The sequence below is a fragment of the Notolepis coatsorum genome, assembly GCF_963971535.1.
Source record: "Notolepis coatsorum genome assembly, chromosome: 20".
Taxonomy (NCBI): Eukaryota; Metazoa; Chordata; class Actinopteri; order Aulopiformes; family Paralepididae; genus Notolepis; species Notolepis coatsorum.
Genome location: NC_140184.1, coordinates 25257666 through 25271733, shown reverse-complemented (window position 1 = coordinate 25271733; position 14068 = coordinate 25257666). Strand labels below are relative to the sequence as shown.

Here is a 14068-nt window from a genome sequence, read left to right as displayed (position 1 = left end):
AAGATTTGATCCAGATTGATGCTTGGATTTGGTTTCCTAATCGGATATCAAAGTGATCCCAATCCTGTTTTGAACGACCCAATATCCAAATCTGATTCAATCGGATAGGGATTAAAACTACTGGGCCAGGGGTCCTCGGCAAGCGATCCGCAGAGAAATCCAGGATAGGTAAATTGGCTCTTGTATACTAATTGTTTCAATAGAAGAAAGAAGAAATATCTTGTGTATTTGGGCCTTTTGCTTATTTGTCCTGTGGGAGTTCCTATACTGTGGCATATGATGTAGATGCAGAGCTTACAGTTTTAACTATTGAAAGCAATTCATAAAAATATAAGACTCGGAAGGCTGATGAGGTTCTTTCCAAGTTTATTAGAACAAGGGTTTCTTTTTGTCAACAATAGCAACTTTGGCACCATCAGTAACATACAAAAATAAAACAGATCAAATTCAAAACGCCAGTTCTCACATTCACACATTGTGATTAAAGGGATAAATAAAATTAAAAAAGAAAAAAAAAATGTTTTTGAAGATTTCTTAAATCAGTAAGTGTCAATCGCACACAGTGCTACCCCTAGCAACAGGGGCTACAGAAAAAATACCATTTAATACATTTTTACGGACATTATGAACAACCATAGGCCTACTTATAGATCACTACATTGACAAATCAACAGTGCTTGATTTCTGACCGTTTCTGCTCTTTCAACCGGGAAAAGTGATCGGAAATTATCATTTGATGCCAATGAATTAAACGGCAACTCTGGAAATGAATGTGAAAGTCAACAGAGTCCCACATTACACACATGCACACACACACACACGCAGAAAGGAAAGGATCTGGGAATCTCTTGGAAGGCACATGAACACAGGGAATGTTCATTGAGTGAAAAGGGGAATTAAATGCCTAATGGAGAAAGGATTTCCAGACAATACTCTCCTCTCAACAACGTTGAAAACGTAATCATCAAACAATAACACCTTGGTGAGACAGCAGGGCAGTGTAACTTCAGTTGAACATGGTATATGGTCATGGGCCCTGTATTTACCAAGCATCTTAAACCAGGAGTGCCTGATCTTGAGATCATATTGACTCATAAGTCATAGTGAGGTGTATATGGTCATGTGACCTGAGCACTGATCCTAATTTAAATGTTTAGAAGCTTGATAAACATGGGCCCAGAAAGGCACAAGGCGGTTAGGTTAGTTCAGTTCCATTCCCAGCCAGGACAGCTCCTGCAGGGCATAGTACTGTAGGCAGCAGTGCGTCATCTGGACGTTGTGGAAACAAGTCAGATTGGGGGGGTTCTTCACTCGCCGGGATTCTGGAGAATGTGTGCATCAGCCAGCAGCCCTGGTCGAAGGCACTCGATGGGGCACTGGATGTTCTGTAGGAGGAGGTACAGGGACAAGACGGTCACATGCGCGCCTGTATGTCCAAATAAATTCTGCACATTATATGCTTCTGATTTTCTTAATTTTTTTTATCAAATGTTATGACTAAGACAGTATGTTTGCAGATTCTCTCAAAGTCTGTGCTCTTTTTGCTACTCGTACAGTTTCTCAGATTTTTGTTGGGTGTAGTTGAATTCAACTGAACTGTTTGAAAGTTGTGTTTTTAATGACACTTACCATTTTGCGCAGGATGTTTCCGTCTCCATATCTCACAGGCTGCAGCAGGCCAACATCAACACCGGGCTTAACGCAGTTCTCACAACGCCAGCCCTGACGAAACCAAAGACACACATCAGCAACGCATTTTACTGGACCTTCAGCAGCGGCAGCACCACCACAAGTCACTACGTGTCGTTCATTTCAGAACCAAATAAATAGACCAAGTGGCGTAAACTACACGGTATTTAGAATCAGTTATTTCCGTGTGGTCCCAGTTGCTATGTGCAAAACAATAGTTGCTATGTGTTGATATATGAGAAATATATCAACAAAAACAATCATTTTGGTGTCTTATGACTAGAGTTTACCTACTCTACCACTGCACCGAAATTAGGCATTTTCTTTTGAAGGTTGTTACCAATGGTTACAGGCAGCCATACTGTAAGAAAGAGAACTACACAAAAACTCTGTGCAAGGCCTCTATTGTACCAAAAAAAAGGATGAGAAATACACCAAACAAAATCCCAGGTGCAGACATAAATCTCTCACCTGTTGTCCCCCAAAGCAGGTGCAGGTGCAGATGGCTCCCAAGTACTCTTTCTGCCACTGGTTTCCGACCTGGTAGGTTTTACCGTCATCATAGCACACCGATTCATCTGCATGGACACACACACACATACACATATTACCACTGCGAAAAGAGACAATACACATCGATACATGTCCTATATCTGTGCCTCTCAATGTCGGGTCCTTGAGGAGGGTTCCAGGGGGTCCCCAGAATTAAATGTGAATAGCTTACCGTACTTTTCGCACTATAAGCCGCACCTGACTATAAGCCGCAGCAGCTAAATTGAATGATGTGTACATATATAAGCCGCACTGGACTATAAGCCGCATGTGTTTTAATGTTTAATTACCATATGTAAGGAGTGGAGCCTGCGGCTTAATTTGACTCAACACAGGAAACCTCACCCGGCCCGGACACGGAGAGGATTGACAGATTGATTGCTCTTTCTCGATTCTGTGAGTGGTGGTGCATGGCCGTTCTTATATTGAGCTTTAAGTTCCCACCTCTACAGAGAATGACTCCCATTGGGACACAATACTGTCGGACAAATAACATTAACTCATTTACAAGTTGTATTAAGTTTAGCAAATAAGGGAACATATAAATAACATTTCAATGCAGTAAAAAAAGCAATATTTCGATTTTCGGGTTTTGTCCACATATAAGCCGCACCGTTATATAAGCCGCAGGGTCGAAAAATGGGGAAAAAAGCCGCGGCTTATAGTCCGAAAAGTACGGTAATAGCTTTTCACCACCTCATTCATTGGAAGTTATCCCAGTGAGAGAACATGTAAGAGGGACGTCTGATCATAGGCCTCACTCTAATCTCCTCAGTTAAAAGTATATAGACGGTTATGGGATTTTGGACTTAATCATATCCAGCATCCAGGAGATTGAAATCCTTTCAGGCGGGGGGGGGTCTATGGCCTCTAATGTGCACCGATCTGGGGGTCGCTGACAGGAAACGGCCCAGAGGACCAGGTGGAGGGAACTCACGCGGTTCACACTTGAACTCTCCCTTGCCGTTCCCGAGGCAGGTGCAGCTCATCATCTGGCCGCTGTCCCCCTGGCGGTCCCACTTCTCCCCCACACGGTAGTTGGTGCCGCTGTCGTGGCACCACTCTAAACGACAGACAAAGAAAGAGAGAGATAGAGAGAGATTTTACATGTTTTACCGCATACAACATACGACCAAAAGGAAAAGAGCAAAGACAGATGTAATTTTTTTACTAAAGAGTAACACGTCGCATTTCATCAAATGAAGGACGGTAGAACGTAAAAACAGGGTTTCATTTTTGAATATTCAATTGTCCCCGAATCACTTTAAACAAACGGCAGGGTAGGAATAAGACGGGAGCTCACTGGAGGAATCGCATCTGAAGTGGCCGCTCCCCAGTCCTAGACATGTGCACCACAGCTTGAAGCCCGTCTCGGACATACGCTCCCACTCAGCGCCCACGTCGTGGTAGGTCGCCGTGAAGGTGTCGTAACACGCGTCCCTGTCGGAAGACCCTCCGCCTGTCACCGGAGAGATAAGAGAGAGCAAGGATTTGAGAAAATTTAAGTCGTCGAATAGAGATATTGGATATTGTGTTCTAACCATGAGGCCGACGTGACTGCTTCCTTGTTTTCTCCAAGTACTACGTTTAGTGTAATTTGGAGTAGATTTGTAGTCAGTTCATTGTAGATTAGATAATAGTTACTGTATGCCAGGCAGAGGCCTTTAAAAGGTTCTCAAATATGAGGAGGCAGAAAGACAGGAGGCGTTCTATGGGTGGTGTGAGGGCACTCACGCTCCTTAAGGACATTGTTCAACTAAATGGAGAAAATCTGTCCATTTTAGTGGGTTTTCAGAGCAATAATTTATCTGTAAAATGCCTTTACATTAGACATCCCAAGTTTACTATCTAGACATTTTCTGAATGAATGAGCCTGGGACAAAATTCTGTGGACCCTTATTCAGGCAACCAGGTAGCTCGCTGTTACTATGTCACTGTTACCATGTCGCTGTTACCATGTCACTGTTACCATGTCGCTGTTACCATGTCACTGTTACCATGTCGCTGTTACCATGTCGCTGTTACCATGTCACTGTTACCATGTCACTGTTACCATGTCGCTGTTACCATGTCACTGTTACCATGTCGCTGTTACCATGTCACTGTTACCATGTCGCTGTTACCATGTCACTGTTACCATGTCGCTGTTACCATGTCACTGTTACCATGTCACTGTTACTGTTACCATGTCGCTGTTACCATGTCACTGTTACCATGTCACTGTTACTGTTACCATGTCACTGTTACCATGTCACTGTTACCATGTCACTGTTACTGTTACCATGTCACTGTTTGGAATGACATGGAAACAGTCATTTCAATAGTTTGTTTTTAGGCCTTTTACTTATTGAGCTGCTATTGATTTTTAAAGGAGCACTATGTAGTTCTGAGAGAGATAATTGTTTACATTTGCAGATTCTGTTACTATAATGTAATTCTTTGAATTGAGAGTCACTCGTTTTATCATACATTCTAAGAATAATTCTTTGAAGCATTGTAAATCAAACAGAAGCTTAGCAGATGCTTCTTTGAATAGTAAACATATTTGTAAACAGAATGTCTGAACCTGTATTTGTAAACAACAACAACAACAACAACAACAGTAAAATGGTAACTCTTCTCTGAGCATAGTTTACTGTAATATACCATAGAATTTTTCCGCAACTCTTGAGTTGAAAACACTCACCCAAAACTACATACTGCACCTTTAAATGTAATTTATAATAAAGGCTACAGTATAAAATCAAATATGGAATTGAAAGGAGAATGACACTGATCCAAATAACCATGGGTTCAGATGTCTAGGTCATTGTATTAGGTAAAATGTTGTGGACTGCTCACCATGCTATCATTAGAATTCTTACATCCCTCACATATTGTAGTCCAAAGGCTGTCGAGGACTGTTTCTATTAACCTTCTGTAGTGTGGTAGTGAAAGGGTTAACTTTACATGAATTGCACAAAAAAAAATGAAAAAAAAAATGCACATGACTAAGAGCTCTGCCTACCTTGAGAACACGTCCCTGTTGTTGCATCACTACAAGTGTTGCCAACGGTGACGATCTCTTCCATGATCTTGGTCTTGAGCAGCCCCCTCAGGGCCTCCACAATCACATTGTAGGACGAGCCAGAGGTCAGGCCGATCAGTGTGGCGCTGGTGGAGTTGCTTGGGAGACGCGTCTGTGACAGAGAAAAACAGGTGTGTGTGTGTGTGTACAGCGTCTGTTCCTTGAAAAACAGATTTGACCGATGATGATTAGAGCCTGAATTTAGGCAGCCTGACTATCTCTGTGTCTTTTACCTGGAACATCTTCTCTGTTGTATCTGTGAGCGGATGGCAGGAGACCATGTAGGCGGTGCTCTGTTTGTATGGCTTCCAGGAGATGCTGGTCTGGGTCTGAGCCTCCTGTGGCAGCCCTGTCTCAATCTCTGGAAAATCAAAAAATGCAGAGCCAATCGGCACATTCGTTCTCACAATAGGCACTCTGTTGCCCGCCGCGTCAGGGAGAGGCACAAAGACCAGCGGCTCATGCACTTGCCCGTAGGGTGACTGTGGGTTGTTGTTGTTGTACTCTGTGTACTCCACGTTCTGGCCTTGCCCGCCAAGCTGATCTTGCCCGTTGGTGCCCACTACCTGGACAGTGTTGTCTCTGTCTGTCTCAGGGACATCCAGCCTGTCGCCAGACCCCACAGGGTGGTTGGGGAGAGGCAGCGCAAGCGTCGAGTCCGGTTCTAGGCGGGAGAGAAGGGGTTAGGAAAGCAGGCAGGTTAGGGCGGGCTGGGGAATAGGGAAGAAGCAGTAGCATAACTCAGCCAGCAGGGGGCAATAGATATGCAGCAGGGCTGCAAAGCTTGCCAGTGTGGTACAGTCCTGTATATACCAACAGGCAAGGCATATTTTGAATTACATTTCCGAAGGCCTTCAAATGTCATTCAAAATAAGTGCTGTGTTACCGTTTTAAACATACTGCTGACCAACTGCATATTGGAGGCCTCAGCAAACCTCTAATGAAGCTGAGCAAATTATAGTAGAAGCTGATTCAAAACCTCATTTTTGTAGCTTACAAAAGAGGGTTTTGCCTACTATCACCCATGAACCATCTCAGTGCTATCCCCTCTTTCACATCCTTTTAATTTATCACTCAATCCATACACTATTTTAAAGTGTGTGTGATATTCAGAATACTCACGAGTCCTGGCTCTGCCCACCAGAGGGGTACTTCTCTGTACACTCTGGAGGGCTATGATCCTGATGATGTACTCTGTGCCTGGTCTCAGGCCTGCGGAGAGAGGGAGCAAGTACATACTGAGTCTGAGAGGCCAAAACTGATTGCGTTTTCAGTTTAGGTTTGATCACATACGACGTGTGGCAAGGTACTTATTGATTGATTTATTTATTTATTACAATTCTTTGCGTGGCGTTTCTACAGTACATTAATAATCATCTGTAATTGGAGTCGAGAACAATGCATTCCAGAGACAGAGACAAGGCTCTCCCTACCGTCGATGGTGGCGTAGTTCCGGCCGGCGTGAGGCTGCGGGCTGAGCTCACGGGGCGATCCTCCGACTTGCTCGTAGGTGATGTAATATCCTGTGATGTGTGTGGCAGGCGGCTGCCAGGTGAAGGACATGGAGTCGGGGGTCAACGATGTGAACTGGAGGCTGGTGGGCGCCCGGACTGCCGCCTTAGCTACAAAGACACACATCAGGGTTAGATCATCTGGCGTGTGTGTGTGTGTGTGTGTGTGTGTGTGCGTGTGTGTGTGTGTGTTTACATACCTGTCTCAAGAGTGAGGGTGAACGGGGCACTCTTGGTGTTGCCATTAAGGGTGTAGATATTGATGGTGTATGTGGTGCCCGGCTCCAGACCTGAGAGAAACCAAACAAGACATAAATACCAAAGTGACACACGTGTGCACAGCTGCACACACACACACACACACACACACACACACACACGCGCGCACACACACACACACACACACACACACACACACACACACACACACACACACACACACACACACACACACACATACACAAGCCTGGAAGCACACCTGTATCCACATGACCACATATAATGTCTTTCTGTATAGGTTCGTGGATTGAAAATGAAGTGGTTGTTTTTAGAGGTAAGAACGTCTACTTTTTTTTTAATTTTATTTTTGATGTGTTGGCTTTACTCGTGGCAAACACAACATTCATTGTTTTCAGTGGTTGGCCACTTTAGACCAGGCATTCACGTCTATTTGACTGCATTCATAGTTTTCCACTGCAGACACCATGGTCATAAACAGGCGATTGCAATCAAATAGCAGGTTATGTTGCTACTGCTGTTAATATATTCATATTCATAATACAATATATTATAGCTATATAATAACTTTATATTATTATAGTATGCGTTTCCCCAGACCTCTCTTGATAGAACCTGAGGTGTGGCTAGCAATAGCAACCCCTCCCCTATCCCCACTCAACTCCAACCAACATCAGACCAAAACCAAGAAATGTAAACAAAGATCAATAGAACTCTTTTGCCTAGAGGTCACTGTTTGACAGCATGACAGATTCTACCTTTAACTATGCCCGTTTTCCTCATCATTGGACAACAATCGGTGTGTCTGTAAAATTTACACATAAGCTTATGAATCCCCCCACACATAGAAAAGAAGTAGAAGGCAAATTTACAGAATTACCGAATTATTAGTTGTATTTTCAGTCTACCTGTGAGGATGTAGGTCCTCTCTTCCCCAGAGATGGTTCTCGTGATTGTAGGTTGCCTGGCCCCGAGGGGCGTGGCCTCAATGAGGTAGCCGGTGATGGTTTGGTCCTTGGCGCGCCAGGTCAGGGTGAAGGAGGAGTCCCTGATGTCTGACACGCGCACACGCTTGGGAGAACTGATGTCTGCAGGGGGAAGGAGGAGAGTAAAGAGACAGATATAACAACAGATATAACAAGACTCACCGGGGATTCTAGTGTGTGTACAGTGTGTCTGGAATAGGCTGCTTACCCTCTGGTGTGGTGGCTTCTCCCTCCAGGGGTCTGCTGGTGACAGTGTTCTTCAGAGCGTAGATGTGCACTTGGTAGATGGTGGCCTCCTATACGCATTATGTGCACATACAGGAAAAGATTTATGAATACACAAACACATGTTACCTACATGTAAATACACATACAACAACTCACACAGAATCCTCGTTTATAGACCTTTTCTAACAACATCAATCAATCAATCAAATTTATTTATATAGCACATTTAAACATGACACTTGTCAACCAAAGTGCTTCACAAAGGATGCTTGGTTCATACACATACAGCTCATTATAGTAATATTCCACAATTATTACATTGATAGTAATGATGGCACACAGTCATAAATTCACCAACATGCGCATTTGTTATACATTTGTTATACATGCAGGACTGTTTAGAATAAACATTCTAAACAGGCCCAGGTTTATTTCCTGTTGCAATGTTTGCTAATACAGGAGCTGACAGAAAATAAACTTGGGCCCAAGCTGTTCCCCCAGCAAGGGAATCTCAAACTCTGCCCTTTTTTCTTTGTCCTCCAATCACAACTGATGCTTCCTCGGATAAACAAAGTCAGAGGAAGCAACCGTTGTGATTTGGGCATCAAGAAAAGAGGGCAGGGTTTGAGATGGGTCAGTCCTACTATAAAAGGTCTGTATGTTTTTGTATTGGTTTGTGTTGCTCACCATGAGTCCAGGGATAACCACTCTGGTGGCGTCCGGGGCCACGTTCATCTCCTTGGTGGGGCCGTTGTTGTTCTTGGGGTTGACCACCACGCGGTATCCGGTCAGGCGGGCGTTAGGTGCGCGCCAGGTCACAATAAAGGAGGAGGGACCAACCTCAGAGATGACCAGGTTGGTTGGAGCAGGGATAGCTGCAGGGTGGTGGTGGTGGTGGGATGGGATAGGCAGAAAGATGCAAACAAGCAAAAACATTTAGAATTTGAATATCGCTGTTGTCCTATCAAATCCTTATTTATTTGCGTTTCTTTATGTTTTTTATCTGAATTTAAAGTTGAAATGGTTTAGTCTGCTTTTATGTGCTAGTTCCATGGCCCTATAGGACCCATGGCATGCATTCAGAACCTGGAAATAATAATAATAATAATCACACTTTTTCTTACTTCCTGGAAAAACTTTTTTTGCAAATACAATGTTTTCCTTGACTGAGAGCAATGTCATACTGCACGTATAAACCAATACTCATGCTGGTATTGAACTATGTCCATGTGTATAGCACTGTATACTGGGGTCTTTCAGCAAGGTGCAAGTCCAAACCTGTGGCCTGTGCTCCCACCAGCGGGGTGCTGGGCGTGCGGCCGTGGAGGGCGATGACTTTGACGGTGTACTCTGTTCCTGGACGGAGGCCCCTCAGCACCACAGTCTTCTGGTCGCCCCTGGGCGCCGGACGCAGCTCTCTCTCGCTCTCCTCTGGGCTGGAGTACAGGACGCGGTATGACGTCACAGAGCCATCGGGACTGTCCCATGTGATGCGCAGGGTGGTGGAGTCCACATCAGAGAAGGTCAGGTCCTTAGGACGGTCCATTGCTGCAGTGAAAGAGACAGAGGAGGATGAAGAGGAGGAGGAGGAATTCATTAATTCAGCCATGTTCAGATGGTTTGCCCTTTTTTTTTTATTTTTTTTTTTTAAGTAATATCAACCTCTAGGTCTGTTTTTCTTCAGATCAGTTGTTAAACAAAGCTGTTACGGACTGTTTCCTTATATATATATATATATATATATATATATATATATATATATATATATATATATGGGGAGTTATGTATGTTATCTGTGTTATGTTTGGTTGCTGTTGTCCTCTGTCTCCCTCCTGTGTCTACATATCTGTCTCTCAGGTGTTCTCCTGCTCCCAGTTCCAGCACCAGCTGGTTGCAATCAGCATCTCACTCCAGTCCAGCGGCAGCTGTTGCTAATCTGCAATCAACCTCTACACCCCTCCATATATCCCAGTCTTTGTGTGCAGTGTTAGTTAGCTTGTTCATTGTTGTGGTAACTCCTTGTGTCTTTGGTGGTAGAGCTCTCTGTGTCTTTGGTATAGAGCCGTGGCTCTTGTGGTATGTCTTTGTGTAGAGCTGCTGGTATGAACTCTGATACATTGTGCTGGTAGTTAGTAGCAATATCCTTTTGTGTAAACCCTTATCGTAGAGCTGTGTCTTTTGGGCATGTTTTTGTGGTAGAGCTGGTGGCAGAGCTTTGATACGTTGCGCTGTGGTTAAATTGTAGAAGTATCTTTTGTGTCTCTTGTTTTCGCACATTTCTGTATTAACCCTAACTTGTGTATACTTGTTTCTTTGTGTCACCCATGATGATTGCTTTTCTATGTATTAATATGTTGTTTCGTACACAGGGACATTGAGGACAGGAAGATACCCTGGGGTCTACATTTTGCATCACGTAGGTGACCTGATGTTAGAGATACCAGCTTAGAGTGAGCACCAACCACCTGTACTCTTGGGCGTTCGGCGTCTGTAAAGGGAGGGGAGGGTTTTCTTTTCCTTTTTGAATATTGATTTTGGTGCCACTGGTAGTCCTCCTTGCTCTCTGTGTTGCTGAGTTTTTTTTGTGAAATAAATACTATTTTGGCAAACTGTTTGTGTCACTACACCCTCATCTACCCTGTCTGTGGCCTTGTGTTGCGTCCCCTTACTGGGGTGCGTAACAAAAGCCGATAAAAGGAGTCTGAAAGCATTCAGTTTCCGTGGGTTGGAAGGACACTGACCGGTGATCGCGTTCTCCACCAGAGGGGCGGAGGGCTCTCCATCAGTGCCCAGGGCGTAGACGCTCAGGACATATTCCACCGTGGGCATCAGACCTGTGAAGGTCATCTGTGTCTGGTCTATGATGCAGAAAACAGAACGGGAAGAAGAAAATTAAGGGCAGGTCCACTCCAAACCAACACTAGTAGAGGATGTTATATTGTGAATTCATAACATTGATTTCTGACCTTGCATTGTGATTGGAATGAGAGGCATTCCAAAATGAATTGCAATCAAAATCCAAAGCTTCTGTCTTTGTTCAATGTTTGAAACCATTATAGACAAGCTGCTGATAACCATTTCAGCTGATACTAATTTCAACCTAAGACTAAGAGCCTACAATACAGAGTAAATTAAATCAACCTAAGAGCCTACAATACAGAGTCAATTAAATCAACCTAAGAGCCTACAATACAGAGTCAATTAAATCAACCCACGAGCCTACAGTACTGAGTCAATTAAAAAGTCTTACCAGGGGCCACCACCTCAGTGAAGGAAGGTCCCAGGCCATTCTTAGGGACACTGGTGACCCTGTAGCCCTTGATGGGGCCCTGTGCAGGAGACCACATCACAGTGATGGCGTTGTCTTTGACATCAGTCACCTCCATCTTTGATGGGGACTCAATGTCTTCAGTAGTGGTGGTGGTGGTGGTGTGTGTGTGTGTGTGAGAGAGAGAGAGATTGACACATTAGAAGTCATAATTTGAACTCAACTAAAGTCTTTCTTTATGAAATGTTTCCATGATATTTCCTTTACCGGTCTTGTGTGTAACGTAAATGGGGGTGCTGGTAGAAGGGCTGTCCCCACGGCCGGCGATGGCGTAGACCGTGATGGTGTAGTCTGTACCGGGGCTCAGACCGTCCACGGTGGCGGTGGTCTGAGTACCTGGGATGGTGAACTCCTCGGGAGTTTCTCCACCTATAGGGAGCAAGAGAAGAACAGGTCAGGTTATCAAGGAAGACAAGGGATGATGTCATCAAGAGACAAATCCTGGAGCTGCTCCATAGAGAGTGAATAATGGCACTTCTTCTAGCACACTGTGACAGTAACCATGGTGATGTTACTGGGATATGGGTGCATGTTCTGATTCAGAGCTATACGTTCTGTAAAAATAAAACAAATACAAATAATAATAATTATTGGATGTGATATTTCAAACAAAAGTCCTATGAGCCTGCAAATCGGCCACTAATTCTTTTATTTAATATACCTATTAAAATGTTCACCTGATGACATCATTAATTCAAGTCTTGATGCTCTGACTTCCAGCTTAGGGAGACAGTTGTCTGTGTTTCTAGATGTTGACTTACCTCCAAGATCACTGAAATAGTACAATATGAATTGTGTTTTACGGTGGATTTTCCCTTTAAACACAGATCAAATCTGAAGTTCACCGTGAGGTGACCATCACAGGTGTTTTAAATCAATTATTGAATTGATGACACCCAATCATATAATGCGGAACTACGCCACAGCATTTATGATATGCCTTGAGAAAGGTCTTGGCACAAAAACGTTGGTATTTTATTAAATAGAACAATACAGAGGTGAATCTGTGTTATCTGCTCTCTACATGAAGTTGACCGTGAGCCTATAGGAAGGACTAGAAACAAAAGGTACAGACCTGTCCCTCCGTAGGTGATCCTGTAGTACCTCACTGTGACAGAGGGGGCATCCCATCTGATGGTGATGCTGGTGGGGCTGGATGTTGTCACTTCCAGGTCAGTGGGAGCATCAGAGACTGGAAAAGAGAAGAAAACATTAGAACACATTAGAGGAGGGGAGAGAGAGGGAGAGGAGAGAAAGGGAGATGAGAGGAGAAGAGAGGATAGGAGAGAAAGGGAGAGAGAAGAGGAAAGAGGAGGGGAGAGGAGTACAGAAGAGAAGTTTCAAGTTTCTTTATTAGTTGTCATACAGAAATACAGAATACTTTTGCATGAAATGCTTCTTTCTGTTTTGCTCCTGAGAGATAGAAGATAGGATAGAAGAGAGAAGAGAAGAAAGGGGAGGTTACAACAACATAACATGATCATGAAGTGTATAACGTTACCTGCTCAGCTGTGTAGGGAGAGATGACATATACAGTAGAAACTACTCACTGTGTCCATATACAGTAGAAACTACTCACTGTGTCCATATACAGTAGAAACCACTCACTGTGTCCATATACAGTAGAAACCACTCACTGTGTCCATATACAGTAGAAACTACTCACTGTGTCCATATACAGTAGAAACCACTCACTGTGTCCATATACAGTAGAAACTACTCACTGTGTCCATATACAGTAGAAACTACTCACTGTGTCCATATACAGTAGAAACCACTCACTGTGTATACATATACAGTAGAAACCACTCACTGTGTACATATACAGTAGAAACTACTCACTGTGTACATATACAGTAGAAACTACTCACTGTGTACATATACAGTAGAAACTACTCTGTGTACATATACAGTAGACACTACTCACTGTGTACATATACAGTAGAAACTACTCACTGTGTACATATACAGTAGAAACCACTCACTGTGTCCATATACAGTAGAAACTACTCTGTGTACATATACAGTAGAAACTACTCACTGTGTCCATATACAGTAGAAACCACTCACTGTGTACATATACAGTAGAAACTACTCACTGTGTACATATACAGTAGAAACCACTCACTGTGTACATATACAGTAGAAACTACTCACTGTGTCCATATACAGTAGAAACTACTCACTGTGTACATATACAGTAGAAACCACTCACTGTGTACATATACAGTAGAAACCACTCACTGTGTACATATACAGTAGAAACTACTCACTGTGTACATATACAGTAGAAACTACTCACTGTGTACATATACAGTAGAAACCACTCACTGTGTCCATATACAGTAGAAACTACTCACTGTGTACATATACAGTAGAAACCACTCACTGTGTCCATATACAGTAGAAACTACTCACTGTGTCCATATACAGTAGAAACTACTCACTGTGTCCATATACAGTAGAAACT

At 43.5% G+C, this 14068-nt stretch overlaps 1 protein-coding gene across 1 annotated transcript in view; it reads right to left on the bottom strand.

The window, feature by feature from the left end:
• Window positions 1-349: 349 nt before the first annotated feature.
• The window catches only part of LOC311246836 (fibronectin-like), a 43030-nt gene continuing 29311 nt past the window's right edge, over window positions 350-14068 (bottom strand). Inside the window, 18 exon segments of the mRNA XM_084337080.1 lie at window positions 350-1385; window positions 1630-1722; window positions 2161-2267; window positions 3179-3304; window positions 3545-3700; window positions 5249-5420; window positions 5542-5972; window positions 6431-6520; window positions 6742-6930; window positions 7020-7109; window positions 7965-8144; window positions 8251-8338; window positions 8958-9145; window positions 9549-9818; window positions 11012-11128; window positions 11521-11676; window positions 11806-11967; window positions 12674-12790. Coding sequence (XP_084193206.1) covers window positions 1308-1385; window positions 1630-1722; window positions 2161-2267; window positions 3179-3304; window positions 3545-3700; window positions 5249-5420; window positions 5542-5972; window positions 6431-6520; window positions 6742-6930; window positions 7020-7109; window positions 7965-8144; window positions 8251-8338; window positions 8958-9145; window positions 9549-9818; window positions 11012-11128; window positions 11521-11676; window positions 11806-11967; window positions 12674-12790 — 2810 coding nt within the window. The 3' untranslated portion in view covers window positions 350-1307.